The sequence below is a fragment of the Onychostoma macrolepis genome, chromosome 17 (genome assembly GCF_012432095.1).
Source record: "Onychostoma macrolepis isolate SWU-2019 chromosome 17, ASM1243209v1, whole genome shotgun sequence".
Lineage (NCBI taxonomy): Eukaryota > Metazoa > Chordata > Actinopteri > Cypriniformes > Cyprinidae > Onychostoma > Onychostoma macrolepis.
In genome coordinates this window covers 11,997,738-12,025,562 of record NC_081171.1, presented here as the reverse complement: position 1 = coordinate 12,025,562, position 27,825 = coordinate 11,997,738, and the positions used below count along the sequence as shown (strand labels likewise).

Genomic DNA, 27,825 nt, shown 5'->3' with positions numbered 1-27,825 from the left:
CCTCCTGTAATTTTGCGCAGGCATAGGTTTGAACAGCACGCCCGGCGCTCAAGGACCCCTCAGCATCCGAACATGGCGGCGGTCACAAGGCTGTGCTGTGTCCTCCGGTTGCCATTTGAAGGTGCATTTTTAATAACTCTTTTTTGAATTAACGTTTGTTTTTACCTCTATTGACGGTTGTCTTTGAGTTTGGTGAGAGCTCCATGTAAATAATGTGTAGATTATAAGAGGTTTAAAAATAAAGCTAGTGCGAACATGCTAACAGTCCCTGTCAGAGCAGAAAAAATGTGATGGTTTGCCTTATAAAAAATAAATCCAAAACTCTAAAATGATTTTATCCCTCATATAGATGGCACAAAATGTCTGCCCTAACCACCATAGACATCTCTGCAATAGCTGTCAGTGAATTGTCAGACTGACCTCTGATATATTTTAATTTTAATGTGTATTTTTTTTTGTTATCATTCATACGTATTTTAATATCTTCGTCATTCCAGATCTGAAGTATGATAATTCTGACCTTACATGATGTTGTGTGAAGAACTGCAAGTAGCTGCTTAGTATGGCAGTTTTTGCTCGTGTTTAGTGAACTATACATGACCAGTGTATTCAATATTGCTGTTTCAGGGGCTTTGACCTTAACAGAGAAGCAGATAAAGCCTTCATCAAATGTTTAGGCACAATATATGTTCTCTTTGTTTTTATTGGTTTGCAACCCTCTACAATGCGAGTAAATCACTCGCATATGCGACTAATCTTCAATCTGGGCGACTAAATGATGTCTAATATTAGCCAATGGCTAATAAATTCTCAGATTTTACTCACCAGTGTGTGAGTTGGAGGCTCATTATAAGTTTAGCACAGATGTATTTTAACTCGCCAAACACACCGACTGAGCACTTCAGACTAGTGATGTTCGGATCTTGAACTAATCGTTCTTTTGAGCCGGTTCACAAAATCGAACTGAATCGAACTTTAGTTCCGGGTTGATGACGCAGGACGCACAGCCGAAGTAGCACGTCCGACTCAAACCGAATGAGTCGGTTCGACCAACTGTCGAAGTTTGCCGAGAGTTACCGAGGACTCGAAAAGAACCAAATGAGCCGGTTAAACCAACTGTCGAAGTTTGCCGAGGATTACCGAGCGAGGATTCTGATGAGTGAGTTGACGGTACTGGGCAAGCCTGAGGCACGTACTGGAAATATGCTAATTATGATTACTGCAAATCTACTGCTAATTTATTAAAACCTGCAAAAATAAATACATTTAAAAAAATAAAATTTCACTACAGTTTATTGTGCTTGCTTGCAGATTATTTTTAAGTTGTTTAAGCGAAATCAATGAGTTTATAAGACTGGTTTATTCCTTCTTTATACTTTAGACATGTAGAACATATCCGCGTTTGTGCATCCATGTCTGTAATGTGTGCTGTAGGTGCGAAACGTTTAGGAATCTTATCCAAGTCGTAGGCAGGTCAATATTAGTGGTATCTAAAGGATCCGCGAATGAAATTTTGTTCACAAACACCATTAACTTAAGTGAATGAAAGGCAATAATCAGCAATATGCGTTCACACAATAACTTTTTATTCGAATGTTTCAATGTGTTGACACAATTGACTTTATTTGAATGTTTTAGTGACACGACACTGAGTTAGAAAAGAGAAGCGTAGTGACATCATTGTTTGACTGCGTCAGGAACCGATGAATCGGCTTTTTGAACCGGTTCAATGAGCCGAACTGTCCGAAAAGAACCAGTTCGCGGAAATGAATCGGACTTTGCATCACTACTTCAGAGTTTCGCTCTCTGTCAAGCAATTTGTGCTATTTTTCATTCATCTCAGTGGATGCGCAGCGCACCTGTGTTTGACGTACAGTGAACTCTAGTGAAGCGCGCGATTCGCCGTCGCTTCGGTTAAAGCAGAGAGAGCAAAAGAGAGTCTTACATACATGCAGAATTGACGCGCTACATGTAAACGATATTCTTTGATGTATTTTCCTGTCGAATAACGGAGTTCCTTTGGATTTTTTCAGCTTTTAAGAACTGCCGGGTTTTGTTGTAGTGGGCGGAACTAATACGCAAACGGCAATCTCATTGGAGATTCAGTCCCTGTTTTGATTTTAGCAAATCCGTTTGAGCAACGCACACAACCTGATTAATTTTCATGAATCCAGCAGCTCCTTAATCCTTAGTGCGTTTTATACTGTTCTTCTTCTTCTTATTATTATTATTATTATGGAGATTGCCGTTTTTTTAAATCTGTCTGTGTGCATTGTCTGAAGTGTGGTTGCTGCTGTAACAATACAATTTCCTGTGAAGGATCAATAAAGTATTTAATAATAATAACAATTAGCAGAATTCGTATTTCTATCATTATTATCGTCTTATCAGCATTAGTGTTAGTTTTTTCCCATTTTTTTTTTTTTTACAGAAACACTGAATGACCAAAAAAAGCACCACCACCAGTCCTAAATTCAGTTAGAATGGCTACGCATTCATATATGGTTACTAAGTTTTAATTCTAATTACTAAAGTTCTGTCATTAAATAATACTTGATTATCATAATGTCATATAATGCTTGACTGACTGATGTTAAGAGTGTACTTTCAGATATTTAAAAAGCAGTAGGCTACTGTATGTGTGTGTGTGTGTATATATATATATATATATATATATATATATATACTTACACACACACATACAGGTGCATCTCAATAAATTAGAATGTCGTGGAAAAGTTAATTTATTTCAGTAATTCAACTCAAATTGTGAAACTCGTGTATTAAATAAATTCAATGCACACAGACTGAAGTAGTTTAAGTCTTTGGTTCTTTTAATTGTGATGATTTTGGCTCACATTTAACAAAAACCCACCAATTCACTATCTCAACAAATAATGGTCTCTCAGTTTGGTTCACTAGGCTACACAATCATGGGGAAGACTGCTGATCTGACAGTTGTCCAGAAGACAATCATTGACACCCTTCACAAGGAGGGTAAGCCACAAACATTCATTGCCAAAGAAGCTGGCTGTTCACAGAGTGCTGTATCCAAGCATGTTAACAGAAAGTTGAGTGGAAGGAAAAAGTGTGGAAGAAAAAGATGCGCAACCAACCGAGAGAACCGCAGCCTTATGAGGATTGTCAAGCAAAATCGATTCAAGAATTTGGGTGAACTTCACAAGGAATGGACTGAGGCTGGGGTCAAGGCATCAAGAGCCACCACACACAGACGTGTCAAGGAATTTGGCTACAGTTGTCCTCTTCTGAACCACAGACAACGTCAGAGGCGTCTTACCTGGGCTAAGGAGAAGAAGAACTGGACTGTTGCCCAGTGGTCCAAAGTCCTCTTTTCAGATGAGAGCAAGTTTTGTATTTCATTTGGAAACCAAGGTCCTAGAGTCTGGAGGAAGGGTGGAGAAGCTCATAGCCCAAGTTGCTTGAAGTCCAGTGTTAAGTTTCCACAGTCTGTGATGATTTGGGGTGCAATGTCATCTGCTGGTGTTGGTCCATTGTGTTTTTAAAAAAACCAAAGTCACTGCACCCGTTTACCAAGAAATTTTGGAGCATTTCATGCTTGCTTCTGCTGACCAGCTTTTTAAAGATGCTGATTTCATTTTCCAGCAGGATTTGGCACCTGCCCACACTGCCAAAAGCAACAAAAGTTGGTTAAATGACCATGGTGTTGGTGTGCTTGACTGGCCAGCAAACTCATCAGACCTGAACCCCAGAGAGAATCTATGGGGTATTGTCAAGAGGAAAATGAGAAACAAGAGACCAAAAAATGCAGATGAGCTGAAGGCCACTGTCAAAGAAACCTGGGCTTCCATACCACCTCAGCAGTGCCACAAACTGATCACCTCCATGCCACGCCGAATTGAGGCAGTAATTAAAGCAAAAGGAGTCCCTACCAAGTATTGAGTACATATACAGTAAATGAACATACTTTCCAGAAGGCCAACAATTCACTAAAAATGTTTTTTTTTCATTGGTCTTATGAAGTATTCTAATTTGTTGAGATAGTGAATTGGTGGGTTTTTGTTAAATGTGAGCCAAAATCATCACAATTAAAAGAACCAAAGACTTAAACTACTTCAGTCTGTGTGCATTGAATTTAATACGCGAATTTCACAATTTGAGTTGAATTACTGAAATAAATGAACTTTTCCACGACATTCTAATTTATTGAGATGCACCTGTATGTATATGATATGTGGAAACCAAAGATAGTCAGTGATCTGGAAGGTATTGTGCATGAGATGTGAACTAAGATTTCAGTAGAGAGATGACATAAGCTTCTAAGCACTTAGAGGCAATGTTTATTAGATATTATAAAGAATAAACTTAAAAACTGGACTTTTAGGTGTTGAACAATTTTATGCATGGATATGTATAGTTAGTAGAACAGATAATAAATTCTGTGTATCTGGTTTTGTGCTGTATAATAGTATAGATCAGAACTTTAAATTTTTCTTTGACGATATGTCCTGTCCTGTCATTCTTGTCAACAGGTGTGGGAGCTCTGAGAGCTCTAGGGGGCGCTGCTCACTTCTCTCATTTGACAAGATGCAGTTCCCCCCAGTATGCTCCAGTCACTGCCGCCCTGCAGCAGAACAGACATTCAAGCTTCTTCAACAAACGTAAGGAGCTATGATATGCTTTGTTTGATTTTTAGTGAGTGTCAGTCAAGATCGTGGAGTGATGGTGCCTTATTGCTAAGGGATCAGGGTTGGAAGCCCATAGATCACAGGTTTGACTCTCAATATCATGAGCATAGTTTATGAGATCTCCTTTCACCATTGTACTCTTGATCAGAGTACTTAAGCTCGGGCCGCTCCAGAGGGGACTATGACTGCAGATACTGTACCATAAATTGCTTTTTTAAGCATCTGCAGTATGACAGTTGACAAATTAACAATCCTCATGTCACAAAAAAAAGAAAAAAATTCAACTCAACTTTAGAAAATTTTACCAAACTTTTTAAGATGGTCTGTAAAATGATTAATAACATCATATGTTGTTTAATTACATTAAATGAAGGATCCCTAATTAAATTGAAGTTTAGAAATTAAATGAAGATAATTGACAGATGTTAAATTACTATGGAAGATGAGTAAAGCATTCAATAAGCAATACAGAAACAATCAATATAGTATTATTTTATTTCCATGTCATTGAACAGGAGTATAGCATTTGCATTCAGTTCAGGGTTATTATTAGCTAAAACTAATACTATAAAACATTTTTTGTTAATTGAAAAAGCTGAAACAAAATAGAAATGTTAGTTTAAAAACTTCAACTAAAATGTTGAAATGTAACTGAAATAACTGAAATATTAAAAACTAAAACTACTACATAGCAAAATGACAATTAAAATTACAGTAAAATAAAAACTAATTCAACATAATGATAAAAATTATAATCCTTATTTTAGTTTTTTTTTTTTATATATTTATTTTATATATGATTGGTGTGTGTAAATACTGTAGGGAATGGGTTTATGCATGCTTTGCTTCCACGTGAATCTTGCTAATATGGAGAATATTGTAGAAGTGAAGCACAGAAACTGTTTTGCAGAGTCACCAACTGGCTTTGCTGGACCATGAAATCAGACTATAAATATGACTTTTAATTTGAACGAATTAAAAAAAACATCTGCTTTTTAAGCCCTTTTCATCTAATATATGCAACCTTTGTTGTTCCCCCAACTCTTTTGTTTGTCTGCTTTCATAAGGATCTGCTCCTTGTGACGTAAACACCTCTTCATTGAATAGTGCAAGCTTAGAAAATAATAGTTATAAAGAAAATCATTTCTTTATTTTTATTTTTTTTTTTACTTTAAAAACTGCATAGGGATGTGCCTTCGGCGTCTTTCTTGCAGATGGTGTGGTTGCATGTACAGATATGACTGTGTGTTTGGTTTTGTGTGCATCAGTGTGTATTGGGGATGTTTGGTTGTCAGATAGAATTATGATATTTCTTGAACTGCTTTTGTTGGAATCGGATGCTTCATTAAGCCTGGCAGGCCTCTTAGTCTCATCTAATTAAGTCCTAATTAAATCAGAACAACATCAAACAACTCCCAACGTCCCAGAGTATCCAACCCCTCTAAACACACACACAGAATATAGATGAAAGTTCATAATTTCAGGGTAAAAACAACTTTTTTTTTTTTACTGTGCAGTCCTTATCTAAATACACAGGTTAACACTTTATTATTCATTCTCAGTGTTGGGTAGGTTACAGATTACAAGTTACCCTACTTAAAATGTAACAAGTAGTGTAACTATTTCATTACTTTATTAAAGTAATGTAACTGATGACATTTGATTTACTTTTTTAAATTTCTAATGTTTTCAACTGATAATCATTTTCAAACAGGCAGGGTTAACCTTACAGTAACGCTGATTACTGTCAGACTTTCAAAATCCTTCATCACTTGAATTAAGTGTATTTATAATGTATATTATAATATTTTAATTTTAAAGGAAACATTGAATGCAAAATTTCAATTTAAATTCAGTTGTGCATGGTGTTTGGATATAAATGTATCTTAGCAGTGTGTCGACTCAACCACCCAACAATGCTAAAAAGTCCATTCACTTTTTTTTTCTTTTTTTTAAATCACCCAAAAACCTAAACAGTCTTAATTATCAAGCCATTTTTTAGCAGTATCATGTCATATTGCTCAGGCCCTGCCTATACATAAACCCATATAGGAAATAAGAGTTATCGAATAAGCATGTTCTAAACTCCTGGAACATTGGTGTTTCGTATTTTAGAGCAGTCACTGCAATTTATGAAAGAAATCAGTTAAATCTGTATGTGGTAGTGTGTGTGTGAAAATCATTAACATTTTAATTAGTAACTGTAATTTAATTACACATTTTTTCTCAGTAACTGTAACTGATTATGATTTACTTTTATTTTGTAATTACGTAATTCTGTTACATGTAACTAGTTACTTCCCAACACCTTATTAGAGTGTGTATGAGTCTATAATAGACTGTATTAGTGATGTTATTGTAGGTGTGTGTGATTTATTGACATCCATTTATTCCTTTAGTGACAGCTGATGAGCTTTGGCGGGGAGTCTTAGCTGAGTCCGGTGCCGGTGCCAGAAAGGGAAGAGGAAAGAGAACCAAACGTAAAATTAAAAAAGATCTCAACCGAGGCCAGAACCTTGGAGAAGGTACATCCTACCCGTAATATCCTCTCATCTTTGCCTGCTTCACAGCATTAACAGAACACACTAAAAACATTTTAAGGGGCTTTGTTTTACACTTTTATTTCTTGTACCTAAAACATTATCATTTGAATAAAGATAATTTTTAAAGAAAAAAAAAACATTATTTACATTTGATTATAATGTGACTTTTGGGGCCATTCAATTAAAAAAAAAAAAAAATGTTTTTGAAAGAAGTGTCTTATTTTCACCAAGGCTGTTTTATTTGATCTCAAAATACAGTACAAACAGTAAAATTATGAAATATTATTACAATTTAAAATAATATATTTTAAAATGTAATTTATTCCTGTGAATTCCTGTCTTTAGTGTCACAGACCTCTATGCTAATTTGGTGCTCAAGAAACATTTCTTGTTATTAATGCAATGAGGCAAAACAGCTGCTTAATGTTTTTGTGGAAACCATGATGCATTATTTTGTAGGTTTCTTTAATGAAAGTGCAAAAAAAAAGCATTTATTTGAAATAGAAGACTTTTGTAATATTATAAATGTATTTACTGCCACTTTTGATCAATTTAGTATTTGCTAAATAAAAGTAGTCATGTGATTAAAAAAAAAAAATCTTACTGGCACCACATCTCATCATTCTTTGACCCAAAGAATTAAACTGGCTATTTTTGCTACTCTTTGCTACTTTAAAACTGTGGGCATGTAAATGGTGATATAGTGTTTTATGACCTGTTTTGCAGCATACAAATAATCTTGAATGAGTGGACTGAGTGAGCTTGTAGCAAATGTTTGGATAGTAAATCAAATGTTCAGGAAAATGCCATTTGTTTGTTTTTAATACGATGCCTTAAAAAGAAATAATTTTATTGCTCGGTTTTATTTGCTAGTTCTGGTTTTCAGAATTAAGGCCAACACTACGTTACAACGGTTATAAACAGCAGTAACCATTAGATGTCCATTTTAGTCTATAGCATTTCTTGAGGTGTTTGCACTCACTATGCCAGTTAATGAATATCAGTCACAGCTCAGCTACATGTTTAGAGGTTTATATCTACCGTTGGAATCTAACCTTCTCCTAAGCTGACATAGCTCACAGAGCGCCACAGTTATTGAGTGGCATTATTTACTATCACTTAAAAAGACCTCAGGGGAATCTATTGATTTATTTTTCTCCCTCTCTCACACTCGCTCATGGAGGCTTTTCTTGAAACCAGGTAGAAACCGATAATAGTGTGTAATGTGTGTTTTTGTGATTTCATGTGTGCTTTTTAGGTCGTGCTGGCTACCTGTGGCCTGGTCTGAATTCTCCGGTGTATAGGGATGGGTCCATCCAGAAACCATCACAACGAGGAGAGGCAGAGCAGAAGGAGCTGACAGCAGCCCTGGAACGCCAGAGGGATGAATGGGACAAACGCAGGAAGACTAAGATAAAGAGAGAGAGGGGCTGGACTGGCTACTCCTGGGGTGGGATCAGTCTGGGTCCGCCAGATCCGGGGCCCAACGGAGGTGTGTTTGTGTGTGTGGGACAGCTCTTTGATTTGTCCCATTCTATTGAAAACACTTGGTTAAGGAGATGCATGGCTGTATATTTGATTTATAATGGATAGTCAAACAGGCTGATGAAAACATAGTAGAATGTATGGTGCAAAACCTGCATCTACACGCTTTGGTTGCTTCAACACTCTCACACACGCACACTCAGACACAGCGAAACAAGATGCAGAAAGTGCAATCTCCTTGTAATTTACACCGCTGTTCATCTCTGTTCTGCCGCTCACCATCTTACCGTGCAAATAGATTTCCTGTCGTCTGATTGGCCAAAGGGTTGTGGGTGCAATTTCTGGTAGTCGTGGTGATGGATTGCCCAGCAACGGTGAGGCCTGGAGTCTAAATCATGTCTAGATCTGCTCCAACAACTTCTCACCCCTGAGTCACCACAGCAACACCCCCTCCTTTAGATCGAGGAAATATGCTTGTCTCTCGCGGGCAAAATGAAACACCTGTAATGAGTTACTGCTGCAACCGCAGAGCCCTGGGGTTAGAGGCCATAACAGACCGCTCACCTAATCTCATTTAACGCATTTGCTGTCCCTGATCAAAAACAAATAGGCTGTGTGAGCCATTTTTAGCTATCTCAACCTGTGCTGATGACCTTTGGTGTTTTTTTGTTGTTTATAAAAAGTTGTGACTTTGCTTTGTCCCTTTTTCCTTTCAGAAACATATGAAGGTTTTGATTCACGCGTGATAGAGGTGAGTTCGAACAGGACCATGCGTCTTACTAACATGAAATTGCATTAAAGCAAATTCCATAATGTTTTGAATTTATGACTGAAAATGAATATTTTACATGAAAATATTTTTGTATGAATTAGGATTTGATTAGATTTCTAAAAGTGAATTTTCTTATTATTGGTTAATATTATTTTTCCCCACCTGCGACAAGGGATTAATTTGATCTGCTTTATCTTGTTTCTCCATTGATAGCCATTCCAATGCAGTTGTGAATTCTGACAAAATATATATTTAATAAAAAATTAAGGATATTAATACTTTAATTTATCAAGAATCTGTTAAATTAATCAAAAGTGACAGTAAAGAAATGTATAATGTTACAGAAGATTTCTGTCATATAAATGCTGTTTCTATTCATAAAAAACTAACTAATATAATCATGGTTTCCACAAAAAACTCTCCATCTATAATTAAGATGAATGGTTTTCAACATTGATAAGAAATGTTTTTTGAACAGTAAATCGGCATATTAGAATGATTTCTGAAGAATCACGTGACAATGAAGACTGGAGTAATGGCTGCTGAAAATGCAGCTTTGCCATCAGAGGAATAAAATACAATTTAAACTATATTAAACGCTTAATTTTTCCCTTGGGTTGTTTTTACTGAGGTCGTCACAGTGCATTTTGGGATTGCTTAATCCACAAAGGCTGCATGCTGTGTTGCCTTAGAATTGCCAAAATGAGGTAATTTTGCTGCCTACCATTTGGAAAGAGTCTTTATGTTGGGAAAAGACCTTAAAATGCTGCCTAGGTAGGTGGCAGACCAGGTTTGGAACAGAGCTAGTGTGTTTGTGATGATGTCAAAGAGATGTGCTTTGGAGATACAGCATCTCATCTTTTTTGAATTCAAGAGAGAATTGTGTTTGTGTGTATCTCCCTTGTGAAGGTGATTGCATGTGTGTATCTCAGAGCTTCTGAACCACTCTCTTGAACTCCTAAATGGGAGGCAGTCAGGGGACAAAATCTGCTCAGCACAAAATTACCATGTAGTGTGGAGTGTCTGGAGAATTATCTAATTATACACAACAATGAACGTTTGATAAACAAATCTCTGTATAGAGCCCCTGGCTGGCACTACAAGACTCATTTGGCAGAAATGTTGCTGAGTTTAGAATGGAAATCAGTACAGCAATAAACCTCGGGTCCTCGTCTCTCTCTTTCTCTTTACTGCGTTTTCCATATTGTCTTTCTTTTGTCCTCTGATTCTTTCATTTCCATAAAGCTTTGTTGGCAAAGAAGTGGACAGGTTTACAGCCAAAGGTTTTTTTTCTTCCCTATCTGAACACTGCAAGAAATCAAATGGAAGCCTGATGATTTAGGTGAAGTGATCTGCTTTCTTCTTGCTCTCATTAGCTCTCTTCCAAAACCTAGTGAGCTGCCTCATTGCCTACTGCCTACACACACAGTTGTCTGAGACACCAGCCTCTTAATTGAAATGAACCTCATAAATGACTTGGAACGCTCAGGACCTGTGTGCATCATACACTCTAAGACTGTATCCTATGGTGTGACATAGCAAAAATGTAGGAAAAGAAAAAACTTAACATTCAAATAACATGAGAAAAATGTATCTTCATTCTTAGAGTTACAAATAGTTAGAGTTATAATATATAAACAAGTCTATTTCACCCAGAGTCTATATATATATAGACTCTGGGTGAACTAGGTAATTATTCAAAAACAAAAATAATAATAATTGAACATTTGAGTTCAGTAAATGTTTTGAAAGAAGTCTGTTATGCTCACCAAGGCTGCATTTATCAAAAATATCTTAACAGTAATATTGTGAAATATTATTACTATAATTTTATTTATTAGTATTAATGAATATATTTTAAAATGTAATTTATTCCTGTGATGCACAGCTGAATTTACAGCAGCCATTACTCCAGTCTTCAGTGTCACATGATTCTTTGAAAAATCATTTTGATATGCTAAAGAAAATTATTATCATTATCAATAACTGCGTTTCCATCCACCTATTTTTATGCGCAGTTTGGAGTATCGCATAAAAAATAAACTCTGGATGGAAATGCCAAGATGCGCATAAATTATAAATGTAAAATATATAAATGTATATATGTATAAATAAAAAAATGTGCATAAAAAACTTATGCGCACATTTGAGTAGGATAAACTTTTTATCCGACAAGAAAAAATGCGCACAAACTACAATGGAAACACATTTACCTAATAAATTCCTCCATGCGCATTGAAAAAGTCATGTGACTTTGCGCTATGAGACGGGATAACTTGACTAGCAGCGGACCGATCTCGTTGCACAACATCACAACATGTTGTTATGGTCATTCTGAAAAGCCTGAGCAAAGTCTGTCGTCACAGTATTTCTGTATAATTGTCTTACACGATTGCGTTCCCAAACAGCAGGCATCCACCTCCGAAAGCATAATTTATATCATATATGAAAATTATTATATTCAGTGGCTTCTCCTATATTCTTAGTGATATGTAGTGCCACAGTTTACCAGGAAGTGGCGATTTTGTTATCTTTGAATCATTGGATGGAAACGGTGCTTTATTCGCATGTGTTTTATGCGATATTCCAGATTTGCGCGTAAGTTTAATTCAAATCTTTGGATGGACACCTAGCTAATGCTGAAAACAGCTATTTTTGTGGAAACCATGGTACATTTTTTATTCGCAGAATTCTTTATATAATTCTTGTGAATATAAATTTCACAAGACAGCATTTATTTGAATACAGAAATCTTTTTATAAGTAATAAATAAAATGTATAAAATAAATAAGAAATAAATTAATGAAATAATTACTGAATCAAATGTTTTATTTTTTTATTTTTTCACTGAGCTTGTAATCATACGTTATAGAATTGCTGGCTCTGCAAAAGTTGCATGCAGTACTGCCAAAAGGATGTGTCTTAGCAGGCCACATAATTAAGTTACCTAACCTTTGGAACAGAATTCACACCAGGAGCATCTCCGTGATGCCTATGAAGACAGCTCGCTGGGTTTTGAACAGAACAATTCTGTCGCTCTGTCTTTCTCCATTTCTTTTGTACTGTCATTTTGATTGACGTTTTAGGGCCGCTGGCAATAGTGACTAGAATGAACCACCACAGACTGTGAGTCAGACCCCCTCAGTCTTTTGCAGTGTCCAGCACATTAGTGCTGAGTCTGGACAACAGTATATTGCATGTGATCGGGCACATGGCGGCGTGATGTCCTCACATTGCCCCAGAGCTTAAGAGATAACCCAGTACAGACACACTAGAGAGCTTACACAGAAATTAAGAGTATTTGCGGTTCTCCAGGACCTCCGTCTCTGTGGACGCAGATTAATTTGAAGTGTTTCTGAAAAGCTTGGTGACATTATCAGGCTTGCATTTAGAGTGGCGCACTTTTCCCTCCCTCCATCCCGCTGTCTCCTGGGTGTCCTAGAGAAGGCAAAGAGTAAAGTTTGAAAGAGCCCAAGTACTTATAAAGCCACATTAATTAAGCCAAATATTTCTTGTAAACTCAAGAACTTCTCCCAAGGACACGCGACGTCTGCCAAGACAGAGGGAAGAGAGCCATAGTGCTCTAGAGCGGATGATACATGAGCAAGACTGAGAGAGCGAGACAGACAGAGTAAGGCAAGAGATATGGCTGATAGTTCGAGGAGAGTGATAAAAAGATGTAATGGTTATGGAGATAGATTAAAGCAAGAGGAAGACTTTTAGAGTTTTAGGCTCCCATCTGCAGTTTATCATGTCTTGTAATGGTTAAATGATCTCATTCTCTTTTTCTGTATCTTACACACTATTTTACATATTCACATTTTGCATTGTCTAGTCAAGTTTATTACTTTGATATGGTTGTCAAACTATTTATTAGGCATGTTTTACTCTATAAAATTGACTACAGTGTGAACTTGACTATATTGTCGGCAGACTTTACAGTTCTGTTATGTTACAAAACACTGGATCATGAGCTATAAAAGAACACAGTGACATGCTTCACTGTGAAACATGCAGCAATTTTATTTATGTAAAATTCAAGTGCAGCACAGTCGATAATTATGATTTCATATGATGATTTTAATTTTATTTTTTGTGGTACTTTTTTAACTACTTTATACTGTAGTTAAGTTTACACGTAAATATTTTGCACTGTGGTCAAGGTTAAATTGTCAGCATACTTTACACTCATCGTGTAGGCATATTTTACACTGCAGTCGAAGTTACATTGTTTTTGTATTTTGCATTAATCAAGGTTAAATTGTCAGTATATTTTACACTGTAGTTACATTGTGTTGGCATATTTTACACTGTTGTTAGTATGATCATTGTAGGATCATTGTATTGTAGCATTGTATGATCATATTTTCCACTGTGGTCAAGGTTACTTTCTAGACTTAATTTACACGTTATGCTCAGAGCCACAACGGGCATCATATACAGTATCTTACAACAGTGAGTACACCCCTCACATTTCAGCAAAAATTTTAGTACATCTTCTCAAGGGACAATACTACACAAATGAAACTTGGATATATTTTAGAGTAGTCGATGTGCAGCTTGTATAGAAGTACAAATTGACTGTCCTCTAAATATAACTCAACATATAGCCATTAGTGTCCAAATAACTGGCAACAGAAATGAGTACACCCTAAGTGAACATGTCAAAACTGTGTCCAAAGTGTCAATATTTCGGAGGAGCACCATTGTTATCTAGCACTGCCTTAATCCTCCTGGGCTTGGAGTTCACCAGAGCTGCGCAGGTTGTTGCTGGGATCCTCTTCCACTCCTCCATAATGACATCACGGAGCTGTTGGATGTTAGACACGTGGTGCTTCTCCACCTTCCGCTTGAGGATGCCCCGGGTGTTCAATAGGGTTCAGGTCTGGAGACATACTTGGCCACTCCATCACCTTCACCTTCAGCTTCATCAGCAAGGCAGTTGTCATCTTGGTGATGTGTTTGGGGTCGTTATGTTGGAAAACTGCCGTTCGGCCCAGTTTCTGAAGGGAGGGCATCATCTTCTGCATCACAATGTCACAGTACATGTTTCCCTCAATGAACCGCAGCTCCCCAGTACCAGCAGCACTCAGCCCCAGACCATTATGCTACCACCACCATGCTTGACTGGCAAGATACAATTTTCTTGGTACTCCTCACCAGGGCGTCACCACACATGCTGGACAAGTTTACCTTTAGTCTCATCAGACCACAGGACATGGTTCTTGGACAGGTTGTCTTCAGCAAACTGTTTGTAGGCTTTTTTGTGAGCCAGCTTTAGAAGAGGCTTCCTTCTGGGACGACGGCCATGCAAACCGACTTGTTGCAGTGTAGCACTGAGCGCTGACAAGCTGAACTTCCACTTCTGCAACCTCTAAAGCAATTCTTGTAGCACTCATGCGTCTGTTTTTTGAAGCCAGCTTCTGCACCTGATGCACAGCATAAGGACTCAACTTCTTTGATCGACGCTTGCGAGGCCTTTTTCCGAGTGAAACCCGTCTTGGAAAACCTCTGTATGCCACTGGCCACTGTACTGTAACTCAGTTTCAGGGTGTTACCAAACTTCTTATAGCCTCGGCCAGGCATCCTCAAATCTGGCCCACTCCTGCAGAGTTTAGCTCTAACCCTAATCAAACACACCTGAGCATGCTAATCAGAGTCTTCAAGATCATTAGAAAATCACAGGTAGGTGAGATTGATCAGGGTTGGAGCTAAACTCTTGCAGCAGATTGGCCCTCTAGGGAAAGATTTGAGGAACCCTGGCCTCGGCCATCTTTGTGGACGGCAACAATTCTAATTCCATGAGGTGCCATGTTGAACATCCAGTGGTCAGTATGAGAGAATTGTACTCAAAGCAACAAATTTTAACTGCTCTAAAACAAGATACACAAATTTGCATAGTCCTGTCAAGTAGACAAAAACATGAACATGATGAATAGGACATGGTTAAACCACGTATAGCTGTTTTCACGTAGGGTGCACTCACTTTTGTTATCAGCTTTTTTGACAATAATGGCTGTATGTTGAGTTATTTTCAGAGAACAGGAAATCTGTACTGCTATACAAGTTGCACATTGACTACTTTAAAATACATCCAAGTTGCATTTCTATAGAATTGTCCCTTCAAAAGATATACTGAAATGATTGCCGAAATGTGAGGGGTGTACTCACTTTTGTGAGATACTGTACATATTTTTTTCACTAAAATCAGATCTGTTTTTCCATTGCACATACAGTTTCACCAAAGTGGTTTACATATTATGTGTTGTTCTCTTCAGTAGGTATTAGGTACTAGAGATGGAAAAAAAAAAAGAGTGCTGCGACACCCATATTTCCAACAATGTAGTGAAATTGCTGTAATTACAATGGGGATTTGAAGAGTTAGATTTAATAATCCTTGCAACTAATATGTCTGACACTGCATCTTTGGTGTGAGACTGTGGTACATTTATAATAGCTAATTTACAATAGCTAATCAGCAAAGATAAACACACTTATATGCATTTTTTAATCCCTGAACAGCATGCAGAGGTGGAGTTGCATTTAATGTAAATGATAATTGCTGGTTGAGACAACGGTTGTAGTGATTGCGTAATGACATGACCAAGACCAAGTAAAGCTAATGAGCAGATGTGCATGTGTGTCTATACAAACCCCTGTCATTGTTTGGAACCGTTTGTGTTCGGTTTTTACATCAGAGGAGAATTGCTTTTACTGAAGTGTGTGTGTGTGTGTGTGTGTGTATGTGCTTGTGTAAGCGGTCTGAACAGATGGCATGCGTTTCAGCATCACACTGACAGAATGCAGGTGGGAGTTCCCCACCCATCTCTCCCTCTCTCTTTTTAAGTAAACATTTTTCTTCTTTTTGTCCCCATCATCATTTTCGTTTAGTGCTTTCAATTGAACCATGCAGTGTCCCATTACTGAGACCTCAGGGATTTAGAATCCAAGGGAAAGATTGGGGTGGATCTTAGAGAGAGTGTCAGACGCTATAATCTCTAGTGATTCCTGTGAGTGAATTGATCAATCAGCCATGTGTGTTTCAGTGGATTCATATACAACAGAGGCTCTCAACCTGAGGTCACTAGAGATACAGATGGGGTTGTGGGTGACTCTTATTTTTTCTCTCTCTGAGCAATGTTTATATATGTAAAATATGGGTTCAAGACTGCACCTCAAGACTATCTTGGATTCTAGAAATAACCAATTTATACAGTAGATACCTCAATATGTAAACATTTGTGAATAAGTAAAAAAAAAATTATCCTTAACAGTGTACACATCATTTAGGGTCAGTATGATTTATTTTTTAAGAATTAAAAATTTACTTTCAGCAAGAATCCATTAAAGGGATAGTTCCCCTTCAGTTGCTGGTTCCCATTGATTTCCAGTATGGAAAATAAAAAATAAAAAACACTATGCAAGTCAATGGGGACCAACTGAAAGAGAACTATCCCTTTAAATTGCTCAAAACTCAAAACTTACAATAAAGATTGTTTTTACAAGTGTACATTGTTTTACAAATTGTTACAAATGAATGCTGTTCATTGGAACTTTCTATACATCAAACAATCCTGAAAAAAATGTATCCGTTTTCACAAAAATATTAAGCAGCACAACTGTTTAACATTGATAATAGTAAGAAATGTTTCTTGAGCACCGAATGAGCATATTAGAATGATTTCTGAAGGATCGTGTGACACTAAGCACTTCAGTAATAACTGCTAATAATTCATCTTTTCCACCACAGGACGAAATTACATATATTAAAACAGAAAACGGTTATAATGAATTGATGCATTGATTTTTGAAAAAAAAAAAAAAATTAGATTTTTGATAAGAGACTTCTTTTAAAAACATGACGAAATTTTACTGTCCCTAAACTCTTGAATGTAGTGTAATTTTTTTAGTTATGTACTTAAATTGTATTGTGTTTTTGTTTGAAGTAGGATTTCAAAAAATGACCAAAGAGGTTGAACAAATTGCTGATAAACAGAAATGAACAGGTGAAACTGGAATGATACTGAAGATTTAGGGCCATCTTTGGCAATCTCATGCATGTGTAACTGTTGGCACGTGAGCAAGAGAGATGAATAATATTTTTTAAACCGTTTTATTTAGACATGTTGAACTCCCTTGTATTTGCATGCAGACCTACCTGCAGTAATCCTTATCCTCACACAACCATATTTATTTTATGAACTGTATGAAAGCCAAACAGTCCAAATGAACCGTGCAGTGTGGATAATCCACGTAAACTGCCTAGTGGCACTTTAAGTGATGTACTTTTTTCTGTCAGAATAATACTTTATTTAAAAGAGGAGACATTACCGCAGGCACTGTTTTAAAACGAGGCTTTCTGTAGAATGAGGAGAGTATGTCTCGGCATTTGAATGTTATAATGAAACAAGATATGGCACTTCAAAAGGTTGCTGACTGCTGGTTTAGGACATAATCAGCTGTGTAACTTTTGTGCTTGAGCTCTTTGAATAGGCTGAAATCCACCTTGTAACTTCCTCTGAAAATGTTTAGTTCTTGCCAGTGGGTGGCTTTTTCTTTCAGCACAAAGATCTCATCATATCAATAATACTCCCACAGCAAACGTTACATAACAGATTGCAGTAAGTAGCAGGAGCAAGAAAGCTTTTATTCTGTACAAGTACTTTATACTATGCAATTACGCACACATCTGCAGCCTGAGAGGAGAAGGAGAGAGAGTGAGTGTGTGTGTGTGTGAGACTGCAGTATTTGAGATGTTTCAATGGAGTGTATTTCCAGTGTGTTTGTACTGCCTCCTGGTGGTTACTTAAAGGAATCGCACATACAGAAATCGGTTTCCTGCAGTCATATGTTATGTTTGTTCTTTGATTGACAGGTCAAGAGTGTGTTTAACGTCACGGCCAAAGAGAGCAGGAAGAGATCCATCAGTGCTCTGGTCGCTGTGGGCAATGGAAATGGAGCCGCAGGTAAATACAGATGCATATATGCCATTAATTCTGTTTCTCTGAAGGCTAAATGCCTTCATCTTAATCTAAACTAGTTGCCTCAACTAAGGCCATCTCTGGTCTGGAGTATATGGAACAATGCAGTAGTTTAATATGTGGCTGGTAAAAATACAATGGCCATAATCAGTGTTAATGAGCTGTTTTATTCACTTCTCTGCAGGGTTTGCCCTGGGGAAAGCAGCAGACAAGAACACCGCACTTAGAAAAGTAAGCGACGGTCACATGCAAACTCATTCACACGCACGCAAAGTCACATACTGGACTCTAATTGCAGGCACGATTCCCCCTTGAAGCAACCTGAGGTTAAATGACATGCTCAAGGGCACAATAATGACAGAACGGGGCTGTGAGCTCAATAATTCCTCAGTTCCCATTACACACTTACGAGGTTTGAACCTCTAGCATTTGTGTTAGAGCTACCAGATCAGGTTACAGTGAAATCATCTTGACATTAAGCACGTTGCTTTATTTTACAGGCAAAAAACCGAGCCATGCATTATCTCTACTACATTGAGAGATACAACAACCATACCAGTGAGTAACTTACTACTCTTTGTACGTGTGCGAGTGTTACACACGTGCGTCACTGCATATCATATAACAAACAGTCATCGTGAATCTCCTGTGTATTTGTGTGCTTTGTGTGCGGTTTGAGAGAAGGGTGCTACTGTGTCACAGCATTAATCATTTACATAATGCATCATTTCCTTGTTTTGATATTTGTATTTTTGAGAGCCTCTCTCTTGCAACATCATTAATATTATTAATTTAATTTAATTTTTACTGTTTTATTTTAAACATTTTAATCAAATTTACAATAATGTGAAGAAATGATGGTTCCTATGATTACTAAAAAAAAGTTTTTAATTTATTTCAGAGATATGTATTGACTTTGACATACTAAAATATATTTTTTTTATCACCCAACCCTGTTTCCTGCATAATTTTTTGAAATGCCATTGCATTTATATATACTAGTTTAGGATCAGTAAGAATTTTTTCAGTACTTCAGCAAGGATGCATTAAATTGATCAAAAGTAAGAGTAAAGATTTTTGTTAAAAATATTTCTATTTCAAATCACTGCTGTTATTTTTAACTTTCTGTTTGTCAAAGAATACTGCAAGAAATGTATCCCGGCATCCACAACACAGCAGCATACTTTTCAAAAACGATGATAATAAAAAGAAATGTTTCTTAAGAAGTGTTTTATATGACACTGAATTTGCAACTTCCTTGTATTTGTTGTTAATTGCTAATCTTTATGACCTTTTATCCTCATGTGCAGTATATCATGACATCGAGTCTCAGTTTAAAAGGACCACACTCAGAATGAAGAAACAGAACAAAGGCAAGTGGTTTAACCTCACACACGCCTGAACGATCACAGTTTGCTTGATAACAGATCTGTGCGCCTAGTATGTTACTGAGCTCATCATGTATGTTTTGTAATATGATTTCCTTAAAATGAGATTTTGCAGGGGTGCGTTTGCACATCCACGTACCACATCCCGTTTCGTTTTGGTGGGATCATTTAGGACTCGTGTACTTGCTATTCAGATCCTAGTAGTCGTGTACATCTCCTGTGCCCACATTGGATTGGAGGGGGAAGTTTTCTAATTTAGTGACTACATGCAGCTCTTTTGTTGTCAATGGCAAGTTGACAAACCACAAATATGCCAATTAAACTCTTCATCATTTCAAACAGTCAAGCAAATGTTTTCCTGATATCCAGGGGTGCATTTCCAAAAAGCAACCATGTTTGCAAGTTCTGTCATTACCAATAGAGTTCTATGGAACTCGTGAACCTGGTTAGCTAACGATGTTTTTGGAAAATGCATCTCAGAACAGTCCCCGCATATAGTATCAGAATTCCCTTCACATCCATTGAGCCACGATGGGTTTATTTCATTCCTGACACCAGAGTTGAAATTATGATGTTCAGATTTGAGATGGGTCTGATGGTAATTGAGTTCTGAGTTCAGCTCTAATGTGACTCAAATTCTTATCGTCTCACTGCTGACACCTGAGTAATGAAACCCGACAGGAGCTGTTATGATTGGACCTGGAACTCTGGGAACTATGATCTTCCACTTTTCCCATCGATAGGGTCACGTTGTGTAATGTGTGTTTAAATATGTTCTTGAACACAGCCATTGGATCACACGTACCCTGGACATCTGTTCTTTTACCTTAATCTCACCCATGAAAATGTTTGTTGACAGGTTTTTTTTATTTTAGTTTGAAATGAGATGAGATGAAAAATGTGCAGTGTGATGATAATTGACACGTTTGGTCATTTTATAACACATTTTTGTATATTATCATTTGTTAAAAAGGGATAGTTCACCCAAAAATGAAGATTTTTATTTACTCACCCTCATTTTATTCCAAACCTAGTTTGGTTCCCGTTGACTTGGACAAAAAATACAGTTAAAGTCAAAGGGAATGGGAAATATCTTGTTGTGTTGTGTTCCACTGTAATATAACAAAGTAAAAATGTACAAACCATGTGGAATTGTCAAAACTCAATAAAAGACTATATACAAAAAAAAGTAAAAGACCTCCTATTTGATAGAATTTTTTTCTTTCTTTCAGGTTATGGTCTGCGTTGTCATCGGGCGGTAATCACTCTCTGTAAGCTGATTGGGATAGAGGATATGTATGCTAAAGTAGATGGTTCAGTTAACCTCCTCAACATCACCAGGGCTCTCTTCCACGGCCTGGCCAATCAGGTGAGAGATTTCAACAGTACAGTAGCCAATCAGATCAGTCTTTGTACACATCTTAGTGGCTCATTTGATATAGTGACCATGATTTTGCCAAGTATTGTGTGCTTCAGAATCAACATCATCTGTTAGTCTTGGAACCACATTTCTTTCAAACATGTCTTAATTAATGTTTATATGTTGTTAGTATTAATCAATCAACAATAACAACAACATGAAAAGTCTTAACCATTTCTTTGATTGTTATTTGCTTAAACAATATCTTGCAGAATTGTTTACTTATTGAAATTACTTGGAGAGTGCATGAAATTGTTGTAATTTGTAATATTGATGTTAACAGGTTTAAATCAAGTGGATTCAATAATATTTTTAATATTATGAATAATATTTTTTTTTTTTGCGGTAGTATCATCCAGATTACTCAGATTTAACTCTGTGAATATTCATAAATGAAATTCATCAATACTCCATCCCTAACTCTGATACCAAAATCAGATTGATGGTTTTCATGAATGTTGTCCCAAGACCAATAAACACAAACATCCAGGAACTTCTTTAAGGAACAATTGGAAAGAATTCATGCTAAATCTATATCATTCCAGTTTGCTGAATCCTCACTGTTTGGCCTCCTTAAAGAATAATCTATTGTTCACTTGGACCTTAAAGGGATAGTTCACCCAAAAATGAGAATTTACTCACCCTCAGACCATCCAAGATGTAGATGAGTTTGTTTCAGCATCTGAACAGATTTGGAGAAATGTAATGGTAAAACAGCAAAATCTGTTCAAAACAAACTCATTTACATCTTAGATGGCCTGAGGGAGAGTACATTTTCATTTTTGGGTGAACTATTCCTGTAAGTATGCATGGTCACCGTAAACTAAGGACCCTCTAAACTGTGCCATTGTATTTTTCAGGCTTATAACTGACTTCCTCTCCTCTGCTCTACAGGAGACTCATCAGAATCTCGCTGATAAAAAGCAACTGAATGTGGTGGAGTTCAGGGCAGAACAAGGCGCTCTGCCCATCATAGTGGCTCGACCGCAGCTCGGTGCCCGTAAGGAACCTGAAGTGGAGGACGATGTGCCCAATACGCGTCTGCACTGGGCTGATGTGAAGGCCTCACAGGGTTTTAAGAGATCAGTGTGGGCAGGGGTTAAAAGGACCATCTGGTGATCTGAACGGTAATGTCCAGCCAATCCGTATTGCAGGCTGACTGTCTAGTGCAGAACTGACAACCATTTTCTGGGGGCACGTGCTTGGATTGGAACCATGCTGTTAAACTACCATTTCACCACACAATGAAAGGTCCTGAAGTGCTACATACCCCCAGAAATGAGTGTTTATATGTCGCTAGCCCATGAAAGAGGAGCGTGGAAGTGAATGTATGAAGAGAGACTTTGTTCTCACTTACCTACACATGACTTGTAACTGCAAATAAATCTACAATAAACCCACTTTATGTCAGCTCATCAATCTTGCTCATGTTTTTTGTAAAGGCATGGCCACATTTCAGCGTAATTTCAAAATGTTGCAGAAAAAAGGTCTGCTGTTTATCATCAATGGTGTGGCGATGTATCACACAGAGGTCACTTTCAAATTGAGCTATTCATGCAAAATAGCAACGACTGGATTGCAGCCATGAAAAAAAAAAAATGCAAGTCTAGCGTTGTTGTTTTTAAGTTGAACTTTAAATTTAAGCACTGCATTGTTATAATACTGTGTAATGTTCAACACACTAGTGCAATGGTCAAACGTGTCCGTCTAGCTCATGTTTACATAGAAAAACAAAGGAAAAGCAATGTAGTTGAATGCTAAATCTCATTCTGTGTGAACGACCCCTTATATAGTTCATCACTGTTTATGTTGTTCTTAATGTTGTTTTGCAAACACAGCTTTATTATTGAGTTAGCTGATATATTAATTAAATGCAAAAGTTGTGTATTGGGCATATATTAGAGAGTTGGTACGGCTCATTTGATCAGTTCATTTGCATATGCAAAATATGGTTCAAAACACCAGTGTTCAGGAGTTTTTGGAGTGAAGTCAGTGTTTGGATAAATTGGGGTGATTTTTATTTTTTAAAGTTCTGTATTTATTTTAAATTTGTTTGAGATCCATACCTCTATTTGAGATCTCCATTGGTGTTAGTAATATTTTTAAAGCTATTTTTTTAAAGAGAGATAGCTCAGCTAAATATATTTTATGTTAAAATACATCTGTCACAAGCTTGTTTCTCACATACAAGCATTTAAAAGCCAGAATACTGTAATCTACACATTATGAAACGTTCAACATCAGTAAATACTGTGATTGACATTTGCCTATATGAAAATGCATCATTAATACAGGCAATACATGAAGAGAGGGGAAGACAGGGAATTCTGTCCAGTTCATATTCTTTTATTAAAATATTATGTTGTCCATGGTGTGTAGTAGCTAAATATACAAAAATTGATTTATCTGTTACAAAGGTACAAGAAGTATACAAAACCCATATTATTTCTTCATCCACATCTACACTGAGCGTCATTGTACAAGTACAGTTAGCATTTCAAAAAGTTTCCCTTCCCCCAAAAATAAGAATGCATCATCATTAGAAAAGTAATTAGGCTGGAATAATCTAGTATGGAAAACATCAGTGGGTTTAATCCATCATGATTGCTGACCCCTGACATTCTTCTTTTAGCCCCAGTGGTTTTCCCGTGTTTATTTACTATTTATCAAACAATTTATGTCAGATTTATTTTTCTTTTGCTCAGATTCTTTGATTAGAAGGATTTCCACCGCACAGCAGAAAGGATGCAATGGATGAAGTAAAGCAATGTGGCAACATACGAGAACACCTGAGGGAGAGAGACAGTACAAATTCAGCCATACATTTGAACTATACAATTAAAAAAAAAATGGAAGTTTATTTTTAGGTTTGCTAAATATTATTATAAATTAAAGGTCTTTTTTTACAAATTAAGCTAGCCTAAATATACAAATAGGGGAATAAGCATGAATAACAAACAATTCAATATCAACAGATACCAATAAAGTCTTTATTTTGTGTTTACCACAGCTGCAATGTCGATTTTATAGTACTGGTCATATGGTGCTATAGGTGCATTTTGTAGGGTGATGGTCATAAGGCCAGGATCACTGAGGCACTCAGATAGAACACAACAGCAATCAGGTGATAAATAAAGTCCTGCACACAGAAGACATCACAGGAAGTCAATCCATTATACAGTCAAACCAAAATGTATTCATACACCTTCAACATTTCTCACATTATCACAGTTTATTCGCTAGTTTAGAAAATAGTAATAAAATATGACGAAAGTGACATATTCGGAATTAGTGCTCTGCATTTAACCCATCCAAAGTGCACACACACCGTGAACACGCACCCGGAGCAGTGGGCGGCCATTTATACTGCGGCGCCCGGGGAGCAGTTGGGGGTTCGGTGCCTGGCTCAAGGGCACCTCAGCCGTGGTATTGAAGGTGGAGAGAGAGTGCTGGACATACCCCCTAATTATTTGATTTAGCTTTAGTAGTCTTTTGGCTAAAATGGCTTTTAGATTTAGTCATATCTTTTAGTCATCTGAATTATTTTAGTGGGGAAGTCTGAGCTACTATAGGCTAGCCTGCTCTCTGCTCACCGCTGTAGCCCAGGCGCTGCTGTTTTTGTGTCCTCCACAGGCGAAGATGACGAGCCAGAGGAAGGTCATCACAAAACAGAAGACTGATACAAACATCACCCATCCTTGAGGGTTTGGCGTTGTCACATGTGTAGATGCCACCAGGATCCATACCAGCCCTCCAAACACCTGTGGGATAAACACACACACACACACACACATGCAAATTTAGTACATTCAGTATAGCAATTTGTGCAAGTGCATTTAGATAATTAGTAACCTTTGAATTTAGATAATTAGTAATGCAGTTTAATGCATTCATTCTTATTGACACACCTGTTAATGATAAATTCACTCCACATAAAATGTCTGTACGCAGTTCAAACCTTCCCTGATAATTACAGCTCACCAGACCAGCACAGATAATCACAGGCCACTTGAAATGTAGGTATTGTTACACCCTGGACCACAAAACCAGTCATAAGTGTCAATTTTTCGAAATTGAGATTTAATTTGAATGAATAAGCTTTCCATTGATGTATGGTTTATTAGTATGGGACAATATTTGGCCGACATACAACTATTTGAAAATCTGGAATCTGAGGGTGCAAAAACAATCTAAATACTGAGAAAATCACCTTTAAACTTGTCTAAATGAAGTTCTTAGCTATGCATATTACTGATCAAAAATTAAGTTTCGATATATTTACGGTAGAAAATTCACTAAATATCTTCATGGAACACGATCTTTACTTAATATCCTAATGATTTTTGGCATAAAAGAAAAATTGATCATTTTGACCCATACAATGTATTTTTGGCTATTGCTAAAAAATATAGCCTACCCCAGCTATTTAAGTTGTGTGGTCCAGGGTCACATATTTAGTTATTGATATGTTTTTCATAATAAATAAATGACTGTGCAATATCAATTGCGGTTTTTTTTTCTCGTTCCTTTTTTTTTTTTAAATAAATAAATGATGTTTAGGCGTGATTATGACAGGCTAACTGTGCATTATCAACTCTGAACACAGACACAAACCTAAAACAGCATGCGATGCGACGTCACTCTCCTATTTCGATAACACATTATTCATGCATTTCTCTCTCTTACACACCCATGGATTAATTTACTCTCACGACAAGAATCAAATACACACAAACGGGCACTATTAAAAGGTCATGATATTTCAATAGCCACAGGTGCATAACCAGCAAAGAAAACTTTTCATAAGAACTTTTCAGCTACACTTAGCCTACTTTTTTTTTCCTGACAAGAGTTAAAAGACCAGCTGTGTTTATAGAAGCATAGGGCCTATTATTATCATCACATACATGTTTATCAAATATATTGCGTCTAAATTGCGAACTAGAACAAAGACTGCTAAAAAAGCACGCAGACTCACACACCGTTCTGTTTTCTCTGTCTGTTCCACTAATCCTCCTAACACACACAGACTCATCTCGCCTTTCATTTGAATGACTGATATATGACCTGAGCGCACATTCATGCCCTTCAAAGCTCCTATACTGAGCTCAGACAAGAACCAGAACCACAAAACAAACTCTTTCTTTCAAACACCATTCTTTGATCTATCATTACAGGTTATACCAAGCGTATGGGTTGTATAGGTGAACTGTATTGTGTGTCCCTCATTAACCTTGGTGTCAAATGCTTGTGGAGGTGCTGGACTGAGACCTCTTGTCACTAGAAACCCACAGTTAGTTACATCCCGAAAAAGTGCAGGTCTATATAAAAATAACATAAAAATAAAATTCTAATAATTAAAAATTATTTAATTTTTTTTAATTTTTATTTTTTTTAGTAAAACAACCACGCTTTTCTCTCCAACCGTTCCACTCTCCTATTTAATACAAATAGATAAAAATGAGACGGAACTACCAATAATAGGCTATACACAAACACATAGCCTACTGTTTTGAAAACATATAACGTATCAAATTTGTCGTTACGAAATAGGCTATTTACACCAAAAACGAACTTTTCAAATACAATAACACAGTAGCATGTCTTTACAAACGTTTACTATTATAATGTCCGTCGAATATAGGGTACAGTTTAAAGAAGCCGTTAAGCTGGAGAAAAAAAAAAAAAAAAGCTATTTTCGCCCGTTTTGCTTTCTTCCTATTTCCATTTTCCTTTTTTTTTTTTTTTTTTTACTTCAAATTTAAAATAATAATAATAATAATAATACAAAATAAATAAATAAAAAGACCAAAATTTTAAATAGTTTAGAAAAAATGGACGAAGCTAAGAAAATATTCTGAAAGTGTTTTACACTGTTTAAGTGGTCCCAAATAATCTGATATTTTGCAATAACCGGATAAGACTATGATAAACCATGGTAATTTCTGAGCATGAAATATTCCGTTCACGCACCAGCTCTGGCAGGTAGAGGATGTCCGGTACGGTGGAACAGATCCGGAGTCCGCTGGGCAGACTCGACATCTGCTGCGTGGCCGCTGCCATGGTCGCGCTCCCGCTATCCTCTAGACGAATGAGTGGAGTAACGGAGCCACGGGCGCGTCTTTTCAATGTCCACTGGAGACCAGAAAAACCTGCTCTTCCATTACTAAAACTTCCGTATGGACACACCCTCCGTGAGGAGAGCAACGGGCCGCTCCACTTTCACTGAGCGGGGCTGGGGTTGAGGAACGAGGGCTTTGTTTATGGGTGCAGTGTGGCAACAGGACAGGCTGAGTAATATTGAACAGGTCAGTCTGCTCAGGTGTTTGCAAATACACAGACACATTCGACTGACCAAGTGTTTGTGGAGGGGAAGATGTTTGCCCTGTGAATAAAGTTTGGGTCAAAAACAGTTGGGCTAACAGTGTAGCAACATTGTAGGTTTAGAAACCATCGATAAGGAGAAGGAGTGTCCCCTCTCTCTTCAAGGGCATAGTTTTGAACAATGTCGACACCATAATTTTAAATAAACATGTATAACATATGGGCGAGGTCCATTAATCAGTAGT

The 27,825-nt window shown here is 37.0% G+C and overlaps 2 protein-coding genes across 2 annotated transcripts; one reads left to right on the top strand and one right to left on the bottom strand.

The window, feature by feature from the left end:
* mrps5 (mitochondrial ribosomal protein S5) lies at positions 1-22,666 on the top strand. The gene is made up of 11 exons (XM_058750071.1): positions 1-121; positions 4,512-4,640; positions 7,067-7,192; positions 8,469-8,702; positions 9,412-9,446; positions 18,343-18,433; positions 18,633-18,679; positions 18,949-19,006; positions 19,759-19,821; positions 21,069-21,205; positions 22,151-22,666. Exons 1-11 carry the CDS (start codon positions 73-75, stop codon positions 22,373-22,375), a joined length of 1,194 nt encoding a protein of 397 aa, XP_058606054.1. The 5' UTR covers positions 1-72; the 3' UTR covers positions 22,376-22,666.
* Positions 22,667-23,581: 915 nt separating this feature from the next.
* On the bottom strand, positions 23,582-27,483 carry LOC131523765 (myelin and lymphocyte protein-like). The gene is given in 5 exon segments (XM_058750410.1): positions 23,582-24,045; positions 24,262-24,332; positions 24,335-24,395; positions 24,850-25,017; positions 27,230-27,483. Coding segments are annotated over 5 exon segments (465 nt in total). The 5' UTR covers positions 27,320-27,483; the 3' UTR covers positions 23,582-23,970.
* Positions 27,484-27,825: the final 342 nt, after the last annotated feature.